Source organism: Glycine max, chromosome 7 (assembly GCF_000004515.6).
Source record: "Glycine max cultivar Williams 82 chromosome 7, Glycine_max_v4.0, whole genome shotgun sequence".
Classification (NCBI taxonomy): domain Eukaryota; kingdom Viridiplantae; phylum Streptophyta; class Magnoliopsida; order Fabales; family Fabaceae; genus Glycine; species Glycine max.
In genome coordinates, this window is record NC_038243.2 from 9,761,059 (window position 1) to 9,781,900 (window position 20,842).

At 35.8% G+C, this 20,842-nt stretch overlaps 2 protein-coding genes across 2 annotated transcripts; one reads left to right on the forward strand and one right to left on the reverse strand.

Moving 5' to 3' along the window:
* The first annotated feature begins 1,315 nt into the window (after positions 1-1,315).
* Positions 1,316-13,903, forward strand: LOC100816852 (probable serine/threonine protein kinase IREH1). The gene is made up of 18 exons (XM_006583404.4): positions 1,316-2,297; positions 4,669-4,733; positions 4,879-5,061; positions 5,154-6,527; positions 6,852-7,024; positions 8,555-8,795; positions 9,713-9,805; positions 9,888-10,028; positions 10,128-10,220; positions 11,430-11,634; positions 11,966-12,051; positions 12,183-12,271; positions 12,488-12,539; positions 12,651-12,707; positions 12,805-12,978; positions 13,067-13,144; positions 13,437-13,621; positions 13,708-13,903. The coding sequence occupies exons 1-17, from the start codon at positions 1,589-1,591 to the stop codon at positions 13,515-13,517; spliced, it is 3,894 nt and encodes a 1,297-aa protein (XP_006583467.1). The 5' UTR covers positions 1,316-1,588; the 3' UTR covers positions 13,518-13,621; positions 13,708-13,903.
* Positions 13,904-17,643: 3,740 nt separating this feature from the next.
* Positions 17,644-20,842, reverse strand: LOC100781597 (probable inactive receptor kinase At1g48480). Its single transcript, XM_003530016.5, has 2 exons — positions 19,171-20,842; positions 17,644-18,719 (listed from the first exon to the last, which is right to left on the reverse strand). Exons 1-2 carry the CDS (start codon positions 20,585-20,587, stop codon positions 18,082-18,084), a joined length of 2,055 nt encoding a protein of 684 aa, XP_003530064.1. The 5' UTR covers positions 20,588-20,842; the 3' UTR covers positions 17,644-18,081.

Here is a 20,842-nt window from a genome sequence, read left to right on the forward strand (position 1 = left end):
TTTTGACCCATTTGTACAAAGCAAATGCTATCTATAGCCACCATTTTCTAAGTACACCACATATCCCTTTTTATATTTTTGTAACTATATTTATCCTTTTAAATCCTTATCTTACACTTCTCATGTTTATTAGTCTTTAAAGTCATATTTTTATCTTTTTAAACGCTTATCTTACACTTGCATGTACTTAAAAAAAATGGGGGTATATATAGGAAGTGCCTTTGTACAATTATTCTGAGCCCAATCAAATATATAACCAGCTTACATTTTTGGACATTGCTATTGGAAAACTAAACCCCCCTTCTTTAGAAATTTATTTTTAACTAAAACATCTCCCATACGGTTTCGAATTGAAAGAATGACTAAACTGATTATAGATACGATTAACTAGTTAAATTGAGTTAAAAAGATCTAATTCAATTCATTAAAAAAATATATGCTTTATTATAAATTTTTTAATATGGTGTATTCGATTCCCCCATATTAAAAGACTATTTAAACCGGTATAAACAATCTAGTTCAAGTTTTACAAAACTGCTAAAAGTAACATGGTAGGTAAAATATTTTTAAAATAAAAAAGTAGAAAAAAGTTTTGCATAATCAATGAGAATAAAAATGGAAAAAGAAGAAAAATAGTAACTTATAAACTAAAAGCTACTTGCAGTAGTTTCTTAAAGATTTTTCTAAAATTGTTAAAAACTACTAGAATAAACTTTTACACCGATTAAGTGTATTTTGCTCAAACTAACTTATAAAAGAAAAATAAAATTTAAATATAGGATCACGCCATGTGACACGCATTTATTAGTTGCAAATTTTTTAAATGTTAACATTAATGGTATAATACAATAACATTATGTTGACTAATAATATTATACACGAGTTATGAAAAGAATTTTGAATTGGTGCCCTATAATATATTTAAACTTGTCATCATTGATATATTTGAATTGTGTGTCATTTGATCTTTATCCAATGCTTTAAACTAAGATATGTCCAATTTATAGATGAAAATCACGTGTATTTTGCATCAAAGAAAAAAAAATAACGCAATTCAATTCAAAACCGTAAGATAAAAATTCACCACAAAACCTACAAAATTTCTCAACTACACCAAATCCACATTCCCACTTGACCAAAATGGTGCCAAAATGGTAATTATCTGATTTCTATTTTCCTATTTTCAACAAACACTTAAGGAAAATACATTATTCTGGTCAAAGAACCCAAAAGAAACAAAATAAAATAAAAGACATTTAAAGAAATTAAATTAAAATAAAAAAGCTAAGGTCTGGGTCATAGAAAATCTTCAAATCCGAAAAATGAAGTTAAGCAAGGTGATTTCAAATTTTCAATAATGTCTAGTGTTTGTTCTGTAAAAAGTTATACACATTTTCCAGAGTCCACAATCAACCCCTTTGAATTGAACATCACCACTATCACACCAACCCCTCCTTTTTTCTTTTCTTTCTCTCCCTACAATCCCAACGCTCTCTATTCACTCTTTCTCTCTCTAAGTTCAGCTTCAAAATCAATGTGGCACTTCTCAGCAGCATGGTGCTAGGGTTCGTTTGGTTATCCTCCAAACATGGTCTTCAAGGGAAGATTCTTCTCTTCCAAGAAATCCGATTCTTCTAGCCCCGATGCATCCTCCAATAGTCCTCGATCTTTCTCCTCCAATTCTCCTTCCAGATCCGACAAGAAAAAATCTAAATCCGCCGCTAGTCAAACCCTAGTCGCCGCTGCCGCCGGCGGCAGCGGCGGCGGCGGTCTCGCTTCGTGCCGGCAGACGCAGGTCAAGGATGGAACCAAGAAGAAGGATACGGTCAAGGGGAAGGAAAGTCAAACGCCGCCGCCGGAGTCTCGGAAGGATTCTCCGGCGAAGAAGCTGACGGCGGCGGAGGGACGGGAATCGCCGTCGTCGTCATCGGTGTCTCCGATTCTGGCGTCGTCGCTGGGGCTTAACAGGATCAAGACGAGATCGGGGCCGCTGCCGCAGGAGAGCTTCTTCGGATTCAGGGGCGAGAAAGGGACGGCGGCGCTCGGCGGCAGCAACCTCTCGCGGCCGGGTGTTAGTGCCCGCGCCGGCGATGGGAAGAAGAAGGAGGTGGCTAGCCAGAGCAGGGTGGGATTTCACGAGGGTTCCGTCGGCAGTGCCGCCGCCGGAGGTTGGGGCGATAACGGGGGCAATTCCGATAATGTGTCAACGTCGGGGAGCTTGCCATCGAGGGAGCAGAGTCCGGTGGTGTTGCCGCGGTCGCGGTTGCAGAATGGAGAGTCATCATCGGAAGCTGCAGGTATCACTGTAACTCTGTGTGCATGTGTGGATTTTGTAATGACTCTGATTGTGTGGTGTTGATTGGTTTTCTAATTAGGTAAGTAAAGGATTATTGTTTGGATTGTTTTATTAGGATTTTGGTGGAGAAGTGTTATTAAGTGCCCATAAGGCCAGTGCTATACTTAGATTATATTTATATGCTTTAGAAGAATGGCTTGATGTCATTTTGTTTTAATAAGAAGTATAAAGAAGGAGGATGGGGGGTTCTGCTGAGTGGACTGGGGAGAATGTCTATTGCATCGGTATCTCTATTTGTGAGTATCTTGCTTGGTCATGTTCTGGTACTATGATTCTATGAGTTGGAAGGACGTGGTTTGTTTATTTTCCTTTTGTGTTTTTGGTGTAGATCAGTTGCTCCATGTTCTTTTAGATTTGTTTGGATGACAACAGTGGAACTAAAGATTGTAGTTCTTATTTCAGTTTTAGTACTGTCAGAAATGGAGTTGACTAAACTTTTATTCTCGTGTTTGGCATGAGTAAAGAACTGAGGGATAAAATTGTAATTGAATTTTAATTTATATGTATTAAGAATTCAAAACTATTATTAGTAATGTTTTCAAAAGAGCAGGGACAGTGGCAGTATCATAAATAAGGCTGCGTGCCTCCCTACTTCACTGTGATTATCTGGATTTTATATATGTGTTGATGAATGAATTTTCTTTATATATATGTTGATGAATGAATTTTGTATACACAGCCTCAAATATGATTAGCATTCATTGAAATAATCCCCCATACTTGGGTGACATTTTATATAGCTCAATTGGCAGATTAAAATGATTAATTAACCATATATTATAACCAGACTTCCTTGAGTAAAGAGAAAATTGCATGGTTCAATTGATGAAGTTAACTAGTATTTTCATATATTCTACGTATCACAATCTTTCTTTAAATCATATCAAAGGGGACAATATTGCTATGTCTTTTATTTAATTATTTCATTTAACTAAATGCATTGGCGCATTGCTTGGTGAAGTATTTGGGAAAATACACACAATAACTGAAGATATTACATTTTTTTAAAACTAGAACTACAACAACAGAAGTCTTTTCGCACCAGATAGGGCCAGCTACAATAACTGAAACCACTGGGACTGAATTTTGGAACTACTTTCTAAATGTTTGGGACCTTATTGATTCAGTGATTCATTCACCAGTCTCCTAGGAAAAACTGGTGAGGCATAAAAATAAAAAAGAAAATCACAAAAATCAGCCAGTTTTTCTGATTTGATAAAATTCAACTGGGCATACCAGTTTCTACCTTGATTTAAACTGGCCAGTCTTCCTGGATTTACCTGGTTCCCTGAGGTCTGAGCATTGACCATATTTAACTGAAAATCAATTTGAATTTTGAACTAGGCATCACACCCCAGGGAGAAAGAGGCATGTCAAATTAGGGAGACTAGTATTTGCCCTAAAATAATTTATTCACGCACTGTCTATATTATTAGCTGGTTACATTATTTATTTAGGACTATTCATTATTCAAGTTATGTAGTAAACACCCTAGTAAGATAACTGGCTTCTAAGAAACATAATTAAATATATAATTATATAAATAACAATAATTACTGAAGGAAAATATGCAACTAAAGCTGTAGCATGTACAAATGCACAACTAACTATCTTGATTCACAAATCCTACTTAAGGTACTGAGTACTGACATATCCATATGCTAAACATTACAATTAACCAGACCAACACATTAAACTAAACAATTGAGGTTTGTGGATCTTTAAACTTATGATTTCTTATAGCTTTACTGCTGCTACATCATATTGGTTGCAGCTTTACACTGTGAAAGTGGCTGGTTGTAGTATAGTTATTTCACCAGTTTTCACCTTTCTGTATCTCTGCCTGGCAAGCTCATCTATTGTTGGTTTCTGTAGTTAACGGAATGATTGTATAGGTGACGTAAATATTGTATATGTAATGTGCGCAAATTATGAGTGCAAGGGTGTTGTTAATAGTCCCAAATTGGTGGGTTAAGCAAAGTTTAAGGCAGTATAAGTTAGAGGTGGACAAGTACAAATAGCCAAACTGCCAAAGCAATTTTCAAAATAGGACACACTCAAGCTTAAGCTCAAGATCAACTAAGTTCACTCCCTCACACATCAAACTTGGACAGGGGCCTGCTCACAAATTCCAATCAGGATGTGTTATGAGTCGGTTTTGGGTTGATGTTATTATTTGTTTAGTTTTATATACCCACCGCTGATCAACAGATTTGTTTTTTGTTTGTGTTTATTTTATACCGAAGTATCTGAAAAAACTGTTAGTTTTTTTCTTGAAATGTTACTTTTGCTTATGATATCACTTTAAACAGGCAAACAGGTATCATCACGGGCTCAGTCTGGAGGCTTAAAAAGTGCAGATGTTTGTACTCCAGAGGTACCCCTGGGTTTGGGGTGTGTGTGTGTTGGTCTTTGGTATCTTTTTTTATTACTTCGATTAACTTAAATTTTATCTAAATTAGTTGTTTATTCTGTTTATTCATCTATAATGGAAGAAAGAAACTTAATTGCTTCATTTTCAGACAGCATATGATTTTGAAAACCCTAAGGAGTCTGAATCTCCTCGTTTTCAAGCTATATTACGTGTCACTAGTGCACCCAGAAAGAGGTTTCCTTCGGACATCAAAAGTTTTTCCCACGAATTGAATTCGAAAGGTGTCTGGCCTTTTCCATTTTCGAAGCCTCGACGGTTAAATAACCTTGAGGTACTTTAGTTTCCATTTCACATTGTATTGTTGTGTTGATGATTTGTGTCATAAGAGGCATTACATCAGAATTGCTTTACTTTGTTGTGCAGGAGATTTTGGTTGTTATTAGGGCAAAATTTGATAAAGCAAAGGAAGATGTGAACTCTGATCTGGCTATTTTTGCGGCAGACCTGGTTGGAATTCTTGAAAAAAATGCAGATACTCATCCTGAATGGCAAGAAACCATTGAGGACTTGCTAGTTTTGGCCAGGAGCTGTGCTATGACTTCATCTGGTGAGTTTTGGCTTCAGTGTGAAAGTATAGTTCAGGAGTTGGATGACAGGCGTCAAGAACATCCTCCAGGGATGTTAAAGCAGCTTCACACTCGAATGCTTTTCATTCTCACAAGGTGTACCCGATTATTGCAATTCCATAAGGAAAGTGGTTTGGCTGAGGATGAACCTGTTTTCAATCTCCGTCAATCCAGAGTCTTGCATTCTGCTGGAAAATGTATTCCTCCTAGTGTGGGAAGGGATACTAAAAGTTCAAGTGCTACAAAGGTCTTAAAGCCTTCATCGAAAAAAGCTTTTAGTCAAGAGCAGAGTATGATGGGTTGGAAGAAAGATGTTATGCAACCAGAAAATCTATCTATTCCTGCTGATGATGACAATGCAAAACACTTTAACTCTTCTTCAGGCAGGAATCGAATGGCTTCTTGGAAGAAATTCCCTTCTCCAACAGGAAGAAGCCCTAAAGAAGCTGTTCAGTTGAAGGACCAAAATTATGGGAGGATTGAGTCTTCAAAGGCATCAAATAATAAGAGATTCAGTTCTGATGTGGATACTGCTAAGCCATCTGAGCTTCATCCTGTCAAAGATTCCTTGGATCATGCTTCCAAACACCAGCACAAAGTTTCCTGGGGACACTGGGGAGATCAGCAGAATAATAATAGTGAGGAGAATTCAATAATTTGTCGTATATGTGAAGAGGATGTTCCTACTTCACATGTTGAAGATCATTCAAGGATTTGTGCACTTGCTGATAGATGTGATCAGAAGGGACTGAGTGTCAATGAGCGTCTTGGCAGAATTGCTGAAACACTAGAAAAGATGATGGAATCATGTACACAAAAGGATACCCAACAAATGGTGGGAAGTCCCGATGTTGCAAAAGTGTCAAATTCTAGTATGACTGAAGAATCTGATGTTCCTTCACCTAAACTTAGTGATTGGTCTCGCAGAGGCTCGGAGGACATGCTAGACTGTTTCCCTGAAGCCGACAATTCTGTTTTTATGGATGACCTAAAAGGATTACCACTTATGTCATGTAAAACTCGTTTTGGTCCAAAGTCTGACCAAGGTATGACAACATCATCTGCAGGGAGCATGACTCCCAGGTCTCCGTTGATGACACCACGGACAAGTCAGATTGACTTGCTCTTGGCAGGGAAGGGTGCTTATTCTGAACATGATGATCTGCCGCAGGCATGCCACTTTTTAATTCTCTTTCTAAGATGCTTTTATTTCTAATTTATATACTAGTTATGTCATGGCTGACATTGTCACTTAAATTCAGCATGTTGTATCAAATGGTCCTCCCCATGTGTTTAAATATGATGTTTAGTTTATATCTAATTGTTTGTGCTGAAATATCAAATTGCTTATGCCTGTATCTGTTCTGAATTTTTTAAAAATGAGGCATGCCTTACATTTGCATAAAGAAATATCAAATACTCTTGTTTCATAATATTCTTGTCAGAAAAATCTTATCTTTGGCATTTCTGTCACAAAATTCCTGTTTTATTGTAGATGAATGAACTTGCTGACATAGCGCGCTGTGTGGCAAATGCTCCTTTGGACGATGATCGCACGACGTCATATTTATTATCTTGTCTTGATGATTTGCGGGTTGTTGTAGATAGAAGGAAATTTGATGCACTTACTGTGGAGACCTTTGGAACGCGTATTGAGAAGCTGATTCGGTTAGTACTTTTCTGCTATACATGATGTAGCATAATATGGGAAGTACTCGAAGTAAACACCTGAGTAGATGGATTCTTAATGGATAAATTTTAGGGTAAATTCTTGTTAGACACTTTTTTTTTTTACCGATAGTCATAAGTTTATAACTGAACCCAGAATATTATATGCCATAATAATATTTCTACATATACGTTTGTGTCCAATTATCTGTTATTTGACTCCTTTACAATGAGTAAATGTGTAAAGTGAGAAAGTATGGGTGTATCTGTTGATTTGCATTAAAGTATGTCATAAACTTATTTAATTTAATGTTGGATATACTCTTACTTTCTCACTTTACACGTGTCTCTTTAGAGGAGTCGCCTGATTATCTGTCCAATTATAATTTTATGGCTAGACAGACTTTTATTGAAGTTCACAATATACCCCTTTTTTTCCCTGTACTTGTTGTGACGATCACATTGTTAGTAATCACGGCAAGCTAAAATCCAAGATAGAATTTCGGTGGACATCATAGTGGCTAATTGTGGACACATGGTGACCTTGTTAAAAGAACCACAAAATATCTGCAAGATATATTAAAAAAACTAACGTACCCCAGTGCAAGATATATAAAAATAAAAGTCTATCAAATTATATTAAAATAATAAACAATTCAAACATGTTCTAGTATATCAAGAAAAACAACAAATCCTTATCATACTAGGTGAGGTTTGCAGGCAGCTACATGGATCAAATGACATCATTCGGCTTAATTAAAGACCAAAGTTTCAGAGTTGTTATTTACCATGAGATCCCTCTTGACAACTCCATCATATGCTTTAGTCCGCCCTCTCCTCTTGATAGGTTTAAAAATCATGCAATAAACTTTTATACTGTTCTAGCATATCAAACTTTACAAAATATAATTTAACAGCAATTCAACGGAAAGAAAAGAGACAAACTCAAACATATCATAATCAATCTCACATCTAAGGAACACTAATTTGTCTATGATTCTATGTATGCATGTTGCTGTTGTGTTGATGTCTAGAATTTGTTATGAACTTATGGTGAATGAAAAAGGCAGGAGCATGTGGTGATTCTGTTCTATAACTGCTGCTATGGATTTAATAAATAAAATAAAGAGATGAAAAAAGAATGTTCTGTTTTTGATGAAGGAAAAACAGCATAATAGAGAATGATAGACAGGAGGTAGGTACCTGACTAATAAAGTGAGAAAAAGGAGGATAAGGTTTCAAATAAAATAATAAAAAGAAAGAAAACAGAGCATGGACTAAAAGTGGCCTTACCTGAATCAAGAAGGAGGCTTTACCTAAAACATAGCATGGAATAAAAAACACTGCCCCACCCCGATTGCAAGATCACAATGGCAAGCCTTTCATGTGCCTTTTTCTCCAAAACTGGCCACTTCAAAGTTCAATCCTCCATTGCAGTTCAATTGATGCTGTTTAATAACATGGACTTTGCTATTTTCTTTTGTAATTATTTGGTGATTATTCTTGATAAGTTGTAATTTGGGTTGGTAGAGAGAAGTATCTGCAGCTCACTGAGATGGTGGATGTGGAAAAGATAGATACAGAGAGCACTGTTGATGATGATCTATTGGAAGATGATGTGGTTCGCAGCTTGAGAACAAGCCCAATCCATTCTTCAAGGGATCGTACCTCCATTGATGACTTTGAGATTATAAAACCTATCAGTCGTGGGGCATTTGGAAGGGTTTTCTTGGCTAAAAAGAGAACAACTGGTGATCTTTTTGCAATAAAGGTATATATACTTTATGCTTCTGATTCAGTGGTTACTGTTTAAACCCTTATTCCTCCCCTTCTCATTTTTCATGGTTATGTCATTTGTTGTATATCTCTTAAATTGAAGATTCATATCCTTGTCTTTGTTTCTGTTGGAGTACAAGTGTGAGATGAAGTCTCACATTTGGTAGAAATGTAAAAGATTGAACACCATTTAAGTGAAGAAAAAACTCATAAACCTAAGCCTTAAGGTTTTGGATTAAAAGTGTGGTGTCAAGTTCACTTATGTTGTTGCTCATGGTTCATTGGTATAAATCTCCCTGGTGTTTATCCCTCTTGGTTGCACAACAGTTTTATGCTTGATTGTTCTTTTTTGTGGCTTGTTTTGTAGAAGAGTTGTTTAATAAAATTGGGTTACCAAGGTTGAATGATCTGTGTTGGAGTTTTATTGAAGCTTACGATTGAGTGTTTGGAATGCTTGTTGGGCAAAAGCCACCCTTTTGACAGAGCATCTTGAGAGCTTTCTGAAAAAAAGGATAATTTTACCAAAAATAGTTGTTTCTGAACATGCTATCAATTTCACATATAACTATTTATCTTTATATATTTCACTAATTGTTGTAGCTCAACATGCTCCATGGAGGGCTACATATGTAATTTAATATCTGACCTTATATTTCTATCATTTTCTTTAACAACTTTTCTTTTTTTTACTGGAAAATAAAATCTGCATTGAATTATTCTTTAAACTCTTTCCATGTATTGTTTATTACTTTGTACTATTTACATCTTTCAATGGTTCTACGGTTCCAAGGTTATGCAGTTGATTTTGGTAACAGCTTTGTGGTAATGTCTTCAATTCACTCTGTTGTAAATTTGTTTCTATTTCTTGTTTTACACTTTAGTTCTTTACCCTATTGAGCTATTTTCTAATAGGTTCTCAAGAAGGCAGATATGATCCGGAAGAATGCTGTGGAAAGTATATTAGCAGAACGTGATATCTTAATTACAGTACGCAACCCTTTTGTGGTGAGCAGGTCTAACTAGTTTATTATTCCATGCTGCTTTGAGAAATGCTGTCTTATTCTAATGTTAGCTTTAACTTAATCAGGTTCGATTCTTCTATTCTTTTACATGTCGTGAGAACTTATATCTTGTCATGGAATATCTTAATGGAGGTGACCTGTATTCACTATTAAGGAATTTAGGTTGCCTAGATGAGGAAGTCGCCCGTGTATATATTGCTGAAGTGGTAATTATTTGTTCTGTCTCATTACTGTCTCTCTCTCTGGTTATCTGAAAAAAATGATCTTTATTACATTTGTCTAAAACAGTGTTTGTCCAATGTTAGGTGCTTGCGTTAGAGTATTTGCATTCTCTGCATGTGGTTCATCGTGACTTGAAGCCTGACAATTTGTTGATAGCACATGATGGTCATATCAAGGTAAACTATTGAGTGTGTTTAGGTTTCTTTTTACATACCTCCAAACCATGGTCATGGGAAAAGGTTGCCTCTTGTAATTTTTGCCCAAACCATGATTTGGAAATTTGTAATGGAAATCCCAACGCAATATGGTTAGTCTTTTTTTTCTTCTTCGTAGGATTAATATCAACAGTTTTGTATTTTAAAATAATAGTTAAGTATTAATTTGAGTAAATTACACTAACCACTCCTGATGTTTCATGACATTACACAAACACCCCCTGTTTTTTTAACCATTGCAATAACATCCCTTGTAGGGGGTGTTAGTGTAATATATAAGGGGGCATCAATGTAATATTTTCAAGCATTAAGGGAGTGTCAATGTAATGTTTTCAAACATATAGGAAAGTTAGTTTAGTAATTGAAAAAGAGTGGTGTTATGTGTAATTTGAAAAAAACTCAGGGAGTGCGAGTGTAATTTGTTCTAGTAATTTTATGGTGTTTGGTTGGGTTAGACTGTTTGGGTGGTCTGGTGGTGATTTTGAATTTTTTTTGGGGCCTGTCTATATGATGAATCATTGAGTTTTACATCTTTTCTATTATTAGCTTCTTTCAATAGCTCTACCAATCCCATCCCTGTAGGTTGTGATTCCATGTATTTGGTTCAATTATTTTAGAGAATTTTTTTTACTAGCTTTCTGAGAGAGCTTTTGAAAGAAAAAATGATTATTTCATAAAAAAATTGCTCCCAAACATATATTTAATATCACAATGTAGAGTATTTATTTTTCTCAGGAAAAAATGGTAAAAAAATCTTTCTGCAATCTTGTGTGTATACATATATTACTTTTATTATATTTTAGTTTATTTGGATGAGGTCTCAAATTGAAGCACAAACAAAATTGTGCTATTTTTGAGGGGTTTTTTTTTCCCCTAGCTAATTTTTAATCCTTCTAAAAAGACTTTCTTATATAGTTATATGTGATAGAGGAGCTATTTAAACATTTAAAAGTACTACTCAATATTACATCCAAACATATAAATTTTGTTTTGATTTTCTAGAAAGCTCACATAAAATAGATTTCGTTTTTGAAAGCTCATTGAAACCAGGCCAATTTTTTTGCACCTCTTAGGTGTACGTTGCATCCATTTGAGTTTCAACTTCAACATTCATGTAATCCTGTTTTATACTCTGCTAGTCAACTTGATTTTTTTTGTCTACTTTGGCAGTTAACAGACTTTGGGCTTTCTAAAGTTGGTCTCATCAACAGCACAGATGATCTGTCTGGTCCAGCTGTGAATGGGACATCACTACTGGAAGAAGATGAAACTGATGTATTTACATCCGAGGATCAAAGGGAAAGGAGGAAGAAACGTTCTGCAGTGGGTACACCTGATTACTTAGCCCCAGAGATACTTTTGGGAACTGGACATGGTTCGTATAGTCCCATTTTTATGTTTAAGGTGGTTTGATTTCTGGTTTTCTCCCATCTCTTAAAATATAGATTTGACTTTTGTCATTTGGGCAGTTTTTTTTAAATAAATAATTACAGAAAACATGATTTTCCTTCTGTTTATAATTAAATTCTTAACAATACTGAAAACATCTTGTAGGATCTTTATTCTTTATAGTGAAATGATTAAGTCAAATGGAAATGTTTTGATCATTGTAGCCTACTGATTTAATGATTCGACTTTATATATGGTGAATACTCATGTATTTATTATTGGAAACAACAAGCAAAACATTTGTTCTAATTTTACAGGGTTTACTGCTGATTGGTGGTCTGTTGGGGTCATTTTATTTGAGTTGCTTGTTGGTATTCCACCCTTCAATGCAGAGCACCCTCAGGTTTATATACCCTGCTTCATTGTGATGAATTTTATAAATGGTTTTTAAGTTTTTTTTTCCTGTTAGTTTTGCCTTTGTATGGTTGGGTTCTCTCTGACATATGATGTTATTTTTGTGTTTGTACTCTGTAGACTATATTTGATAATATTCTTAATCGTAAGATACCTTGGCCAGCAGTTCCTGAAGAGATGAGTCCTCAAGCACAGGATCTTATTGATCGGTAATAGTGTTATGTTCTAATTGTACATCATTGTTCTTATTATATGTATTAAAATATATTTTTTTTGAACAAAATACTTTATAATATTGATTCCTTGTATATGTTGTTTTTAACACTTTTTGTTATAACAGTCTTGTCGTTGGGTATTATTCTTGTTTAAGTACTAAACTATTAGCTGAGTGTTTTTCATGTAGTGCCTGACCTTTCAATTTTCAGATTATTGACAGAAGATCCTAATCAAAGACTAGGATCCAAAGGGGCGTCAGAGGTGATCTAGTTTCTAATAATCATACAGATCCTTGTTATCCATTTTTATGATTTGTTTTTTCTGTATTTTCTTCCTTTCAAATGTTAAACTAATAAACTCTTAATGATGCAGGTAAAGCAACATGTTTTCTTCAAGGACATAAACTGGGATACACTTGCCAGGCAGAAAGTATGTAATAGTTTACTTGAGCGATGGATGTTATTGTTAATTTTACTGCCACTCTCGTGATATCCTGAACCACATAATGCTTCTGTTGGTTTTGCAGGCTGCATTTGTTCCTGCTTCTGAGAGTGCTCTAGATACCAGTTACTTCACTAGTCGCTACTCGTGGAATACTTCTGATGGTCTTGTATATCCAGCAAGTGATGATGAGGATTCTAGTGATGCTGATAGCTTAAGTGGCAGCAGTAGTTGTTTGAGCAATCGACAAGATGAAGTGGTATTGCAGTTATAGGCATTGCTAAACATAAAATACTAACTAAAATCAATTTTAAGTGTTAAGGGCTGACTCTTCGTCTTGTTAACAGGGAGATGAATGTTGGGGTCTTACCGAGTTTGATTCTGGCACATCTGTCAATTACTCTTTTAGTAATTTCTCCTTTAAGGTAATTCTCTCAAATCATATTAAATTTCATTATAATTTAACTGAACAATTTAAATTAACTTTAATGATTTATGCATGATCTAATGCCCATGTTTTTTTTGTCACCTACACTCGAATTTTAACATGTTGAATAGGAAGAATGGCTTTTTTCTCTGAGATTACTATACTACTATTATTCATGAGTAACCTAATATTTTTCGCCTGCCTGTGCAACATATGTTCTGTTGATATTTAGATTGATAACTTTTTGTAAGGTTTTCTTCTTGGGCTTAATGTTTCCTTTGGGTTTTCAGAATCTCTCCCAGCTTGCATCAATCAACTATGATCTCACCAAGGGATGGAAAGATGACCCGCCAACGAATTCTAGTGCATAGCTGTATGTATTAACCTATGTCAAAGTCCAGAATTTGGTTTTCGACCTATGATCCAAGCAATTTTGGGGGCATAAGCACCTTTTGGGTTTGTATACCTTGTACATGTATGATTCTTCGTTACTTGTCAATTCGTCATTTTTTTATTTACTTGTTTTCTTGCTCACCTAAATTGTATTACTGGATATTGCAGATTTAGAGGTTCAAAGTGGTTCAGGATGTACTCTTTGCTTGTTAGGTTACAGGGCAACAGTGGGGGTTTAAATCTTCGGTTTATTGTGTATGAATTGAGAACTGTAAATTTTAAATAGCATATTCACTGTTGCTCACATTGTTCTGTGGTGTCCTCTTTATTATTCTGGCAATGAGAACACATCCCTTTTTGTTCAGGCCACTGTAATATTATTTACTTGCACAATTGAGATGCTGCTGTGAAGTCTTTTTCTGAACACATCCCTTCAAGCTTTTTCGAGATTTTTTTTAACACCATGCGTCCTTAATGATCACTAAACGATATATTAGCTGATGTTATTGACTTGTTCCCCGTGAGTTCTTTTGGTTTTATTAATTTAGCTAAGGAAAATAGGAAATATTGGTTTTGTTAACTTAGCTAAGGAAACATCACTTTTAACCCACTCCTTTTTTTCTGGCAGCGTAGTGTAGAACGTAATGCTGATTGGACAAAAGCAATTTGATTTCCCGAGTTAGTGCTAAAAATGTTGATTTCATTCGATTGTATTAGAAATAATGGTAGAAAATACTATGAAGTAACATTTTGTAATCTGTACCTTTTCTCAAAAGGTAAAAACAAGTCGATTTCGATTTCTTACATTATATTAAAGGCTCATCTCAAAAATGGAAGTACAGAATGTAAATAAAAAAGGGAGGTGGAAGTTTATCCTTTCTTCCTTTTTTGTGGATGTCAAAGAGTTTAATCATACATTAGGGATAGTAAATGTTATTACATTTACGTTTTTCGTGTTTATAAAACTGCACCTACTTACCATGGATTGTTATTTTTAAGAATACCTCTAGTTTGTAGATAAAAGTAGGAAAAGTATGTGTAATTATATAAAATTGCTTGTTAACTAAAGGAATAATGGTACTCTTTGGACTCAGAAACAAAAAAGTGATCTTATACGTTGGATTTAAATATAAGTAAATCTATCTAATTTTATTTTAATGTTATCATTTTTAAAATGTCTTTTATTTAATTCTAATTTTATTTTCAGTGATTCATTTTTATTCATTATAGTAAATTTTAATGAAGAATATTTTAAAAATAATTTTATTTTTTACTCGAGATTAAGAAAATTAAATGATATAAACTAATTTTCTTAATTAGTGTAAAATTTGTTATTTTTATTTATATATGAATTTAGAGAGAGTATAAAATAAGAGGAATGTAATTTTTTAAAACAACCAGTGTTCAAGTATAATGAGCATTAACCTTCTCAATGTACTAAAACATTAAATACACGTTGAAACTAGAAGAAAAAAGTTCGTTCTTATAGAGGCCTTAGAAGGGTGATTTGTCTTTCAGATTCTGGCCTTGTGAATACCGTCCGAAACATGTTTTCAAAGCATTGGAGCATTACCTTGGAGCACACCTTCGGAAAAGCAAATTCATGTGTGGATTGACTTGCTAATGAAGATGCCTATAAGATATCGAAATCTTGTCCCAAGAGATGAGCACTTATGATGCTCTGGGTGGGTGTGAAATACATCCCATTCTAATCTGTGTTTTCTTTTCTGTTCTTTTCTTTCTAAAGCATAATAATAATAATAATAATAATTCAAGTTCTTAAAGGTAAGATAACACTTTTACATATTTTGCTTTGCAGTTAGTTACACGTAACTTTTTTTTTATCACCAGTAAAATATATTCTCTCAATTAAATTAACATTCTCTTAAATAAATTTTCAATCTTTCTATTTTTTATACTTAAATAATATTCATATAATATATGAAATTGTTGTTACTTTATTAAATTCACATGCCAATTTACTACTTAAATACGCATTTACACAAATTTATTTATATCAAATTAAATTGTTAAATTTATATGATTTTTTACGAAGAACAGAAAATGAGTATTCTTCCGTTAGATTTTTTATTACATTTTAATATAATAATTCAATAACACATTTTTTAGCTATACAAAATATATTACTATATAGTAAGATGTAAGGTTGGATAATATTTACCCAGATGCGAAATCATACCCAGATAAATTCATATAGAAATATCCAAATTAAGATATGTACCTACCTATTTAATTGTGCCCAAACTTCAATGAGTAAAATTCACTGTTGTCCTTTAAAATTTGATTCCGATTTGTATCAACCTCCTTTCTAGGCAAAATTATAAGTTAAATCTTTTTCACTTTTCAAGTATAAAGTACTCACTTTTCTTCTGCAAGAGATAATATTTTCACCTATCCAAAATCTTTCAGCTCTTATACAAAGTAGATTTAATCTTAAACATTGTGTTTACTTTCACGAGTTGACATCTTGTGTAAAAAACATGTTACAACCATTATCAACGAGGAATTAGCTTGCCCCAAATATAATCCAACAATGCCAATCTGTCAGAAAGGAAGCGACAATAGTCCAATGTTTATGTCTGTGCGTTTACTATAACTGCCACTAATTTTGAAATAAGACTGCAGAGAATAAGACAACAATGACCAAAGAGGCAAGAGGATCCCATGTAGTAAAATGGTAGGATGGCAATCTTTGCTTCTTCCTCTTCACTTTATCATTCATTGTTTTTAACTATTACAATTATGATTTTTGACTTTACAGTGAAATCTTGATATATTTCCACAAACTTTAGCCATTTAGGTTAATTATAGGACTAATTCTTGATCTCAGATTTGAACACTAAAAGTTTCTCGTTTTCTTTCCAATGACGTGTGTTGCAAAAATTAAATTTAAATTAACGTGTATTGTCAACTCAATTATATACATTCATTTTAACCTTAAATGCAGTCTCGAACTATTAACAAAATTAAAATATCAAAAAGAGGGTAATTATATACATTCATTTTAACCTTAAATGCAGTCTCCAACTATTACCAAAATTAAAATATCAAAAAGAGGGTATAGATTACTAGATGCCACCAAACAATGACCATGAACCACAATGAAGTAGCAGTAGGACCACTATGTCAGGAACGTTCACTTTAAACTTCTCTGCCCCTCTCTATGTGTGTACTCTTTTTGGTCCACCATAAAGTTACAATTATAATCACATCCATAAACACATCACCTTTGTGTCATGAACTTTTTTCAGTTCGGTTTGTACTCACCTGAAAGAAACTGTATCAAATGCCATCCATTTTCATGTTTTGATTTGATGTTTAAATTTTAAAATCTTTACATTATGGATAAGAAAGCAGTTGCTTAACTCTTCGTAAGTCACACAATACCATATGTACACTAATGTTCACATTATTTTTTTTTTATAATAATCAACATCAACATAAGCTACGCTTTACAATAGTATACTATGGTTGAAAAACATGTCAGATTAAATGTTGAATTATTCAAACTAGGCATCAATGCTTAAAGGCTCATTTCTTCGTTTTTGAAATAATTGAATTATATCAAAATCTAAAGGCATCATATCATATCAAGCTTTTTACACATGCCCGCACCTGTTTGACTTGGCATTTTCCTCATCATATGACACTTTTTTGACAATTTATCCATGCTTCAACCTCAAGTTTGTGCTAAAAGTTGTTTTTGCTAATATTTCTTATTGATGGAAGAGTACTAAATCTTATGATAATGATACTCTGAAGTTATCTTTAAATTACGGAAAAAAAATGCATTTCAAGTTTAGTAAAAGATTGATTAGACACTAAAAAAACATTATGGTTAAGGAATTGGTCAGACATGAAATTGATATTTTTACTACCGGGGAACCACCTTCACATCCAAATCTTAATTCACCTATCTAGTGAAGGAATAGTTAATCGAAGTTGGTTCTGGGTATAAATCATCCATATTGTCTTTACCAAGGTGGGGTTCACAACAATTGAAGACATGCTACATGCCACCTATAGGACATTACAACCAACCATGAAAGCGACTATTCTCATCACAGTATCTACAGAGAAAAGTGTCACCAAAAAGCAAAAGTCAATGTTGAAGCAAAAGTAATAATTACATCAACCAGAATCCACCGGCAATAACTAATGGAGTAGATATCCACTCCCTCAAGGTATTGATACAGAAGAAAAAAATGTGAACCAGTACAATTGAGATTGAAGGAAAATTCAGAGTTGGGTGCTGAAGCAAATTATGGCCCAAGCTTAAAAACAAAATAAAACATAACCACAGGATTTAGGAAGCAAATGATGGGGCTCTTGACAAAGCCAACATTCATGTGTTTGGAGAAATTATTACATGGTCTGGAATCATATGATTTTGACTCTTCTTCATGTAACACAATATTAACTTTTTTTTTTCTTTCATAAATGTGATTATGTGTCACGTAGAGATTGTCCTAGACAATGACCATGCAGTAATTTATCCTTGTACACAAACCAATAGCAAACTCATCTAGAAGACACATCATCTATATCATTGATCAAATCAGGTTGTTGGATTTGGTCTTGAGTACCCTCTTTCATGCTAGGCCTACGTAACTCTTCTATGCGTTGTCTCACTTGAGACATTGAAGGGCGGTTATCAGGGTATGGAACTACACAATCCACTGCAAGTTGCAACAACTGAACCATCTCCTCTTCTGAATTCTGATACCTAAGGAGTTCAATATCAAACACCTCAGAACTCCACTCTTCTCTAACAACTGATTGCACCCATCTTGGAAGGTCCACTCCTTCCTCATTCAAGAGGGCATGTGTAGGAGCCTTTCCTGTGAGAAGTTCCAAGAGCAACACCCCAAAGCTGTATACATCAGCCTTCTGAGAAACTTTGCGCGGATCGGTTACTTCGGGAGCACGGTAACCGGCAACCCTGTTGGGCGTGGATGAAGAGCCAACAAGGTGTGTGAGGCCAAAATCAGATACCCTAGCATCATAGGACTTGGTTAGGAGGATGTTGGAGGACTTTATGTTTCCATGAGAAACACTAGGCCCTTGTGAATGTAGGTACTCGATGCCGCGAGCAGCTCCTAGTGCAATGCTTGATCTCATTTCCCAATTCAATGGTGTCCTACCAGCTCCTTTGTTTCCTGTGATGACAAAGAATCATGATATAAACTTCATTTTACCATTGTTCTGCCAATGGATGAGAGATGCTAGACTCTACTTCATGTTACAAAGTTACAATAAAAAGCTGACGCCAAATTACATCTTAACAAAGTAACAAAGTCAAATGGATGCAAGATGAAACAAGTGAACTGTGAGTGGAGATGCAATGCCAGACAAATTATGATTCTTAAATGATGCTAAACACTCTCTTCCCCCATCTATTGTCAATTGCAAAGTAATAAACAGTATAGAAAAAATCCAAAAGAGTGCAAATTGCAGCAATCATTCTATAGAAAAAACTTATACCAAAACCAGTAAAGAAAATCTGAAGTCATAACCACAAAAGCATAAAGACATAACAAAACCATGTGCAGGTAATTAAAAAAAGAAGCATGATACTATTATCCAAAACCAAATTGAGGCTCAACTCACCATGCAAAATTGCAGATAGGCTTCCCATTGGCATGTAATCATGAACAAGAAGCTTCTCATCCCTGCTATAGTAGTAAGCCCTGAGAGGCACCAAATTCTCATGATCCATCACTCCCACCACATCAATCTTCTCCTTAAACTCCTTCTCCGAAACAGTCACATCCTTCAACCTCTTCACAGCCACCACGGGCCCATCCTCCATAACCGCCTTATAGGTAGTCCCAAAAGTTCCTTTCCCCAACACCTCAGCAGAAGCCCTCAGCAAATCCTCCAAATCAAACACCTTCACTTTATTACCATAAAACACCAACTTCTTATCTCCTCTTCCTCCACCACCACCACCACCACCCCTGCTGCCACTCACTGCTGCCACCGCTGTTGCTGCCGCCACCACCGAATTCCCACCTCCCCCTCCACCACCATTCTCCACATTGCCTCTCTCAATTCCTACCTCTCCATGCAGTTGCTGCTCCTCCTTCAACCCCACAATGTTATTAACATTATCAACACTCCTAGTCTTGTCCCCACTTCTACACAAGAGAATCAAAGCAAAGACAACCAACAAAAGAATCACCACACTCCCAACAACAATCCCAGCAATTGCACCCCCAGAAAGCTTTCCCTTCTTCTTCTTCTCCCCTCCAATCACACTCCCTTCACCCCCTCCAACCCCACTTGAATTTGAACTCCCATTTACACCACTCTCACCACCCCCATCATCCCAGGGACAAATTGCTAGAGGTTTCCCACAAAGGGTATTCCCCAAAAACGAATCTTCATCAAAAGTTTGCAACTTTTTGGGCACAGTACCGTTTAACATGTTGTAAGAGACATTGAACTGAGCTAATTCATTGAGTTCTTCAAAACTTGGAAGCGAACCGTTGAACCGGTTGTTCTCAAGGAAGAGGGTCCTCAACCGCGTGAGGTTCCCGAACCGGGCCGGAATTGGACCGGAAAAGTTGTTGGAGGCCAAATTGAGGCGGACGAGGCCGGTCATGCCGGAAAGGAACGCCGGAACCTCGCCGGAGAAGTGGTTCTGCTGGAGGAAGAGGTTGCGGAGGGCGGTGCAGGCGGAGAGGTCGGCGGGGAGGGTGCCGGAGAGGGAGTTCACGCGGAGGCTGAGCGTGTGGAGGTTCTTGAGCGCCGGGAACACGCCGGCGGGGAGCTCGCCGGAGAGTGCGACGGCGGGGAGGTGGAGCTCGACGACGCTGGCGTTAGCGACGTCGCATTGGACGCCGGGCCAGGCGCACGGCGAGGGGGCGGTGGCGTTCCAGAGGAGGGTGCGGCCGCGCACGGCGGAGCGCAGGGCGAGCAGCGCCGCGCGCTCCGATGAGATGTCGGAGAATGTTGAAGGGAAGAAGAAGGCAAAGAAGATTATGGTGAAGGTGGCGAAGAGGGTCTGAGAATGTTGTTGCATTGTAATGTGTTTTGGTTTCAGAATCGAGACACGATGATACTCACTAGTTACTTTTGTTGTTTTTGTGCTCTGTGTGTGAGACTTGAGAAAAGAGAAGAGATAGTATTAAAAACAAACAGCGTGGAAGGAAGGAAGGAACAACGATTTTGCGTTGTGAGATTGATGACGAATTGATGCAGTGAGTAGTAAAGTGGAGTGAGAGAGTGTGAGAGAGAGAGAGAGTTGAGTTGGTAAGAAGAAGAAGAAACACGTTAT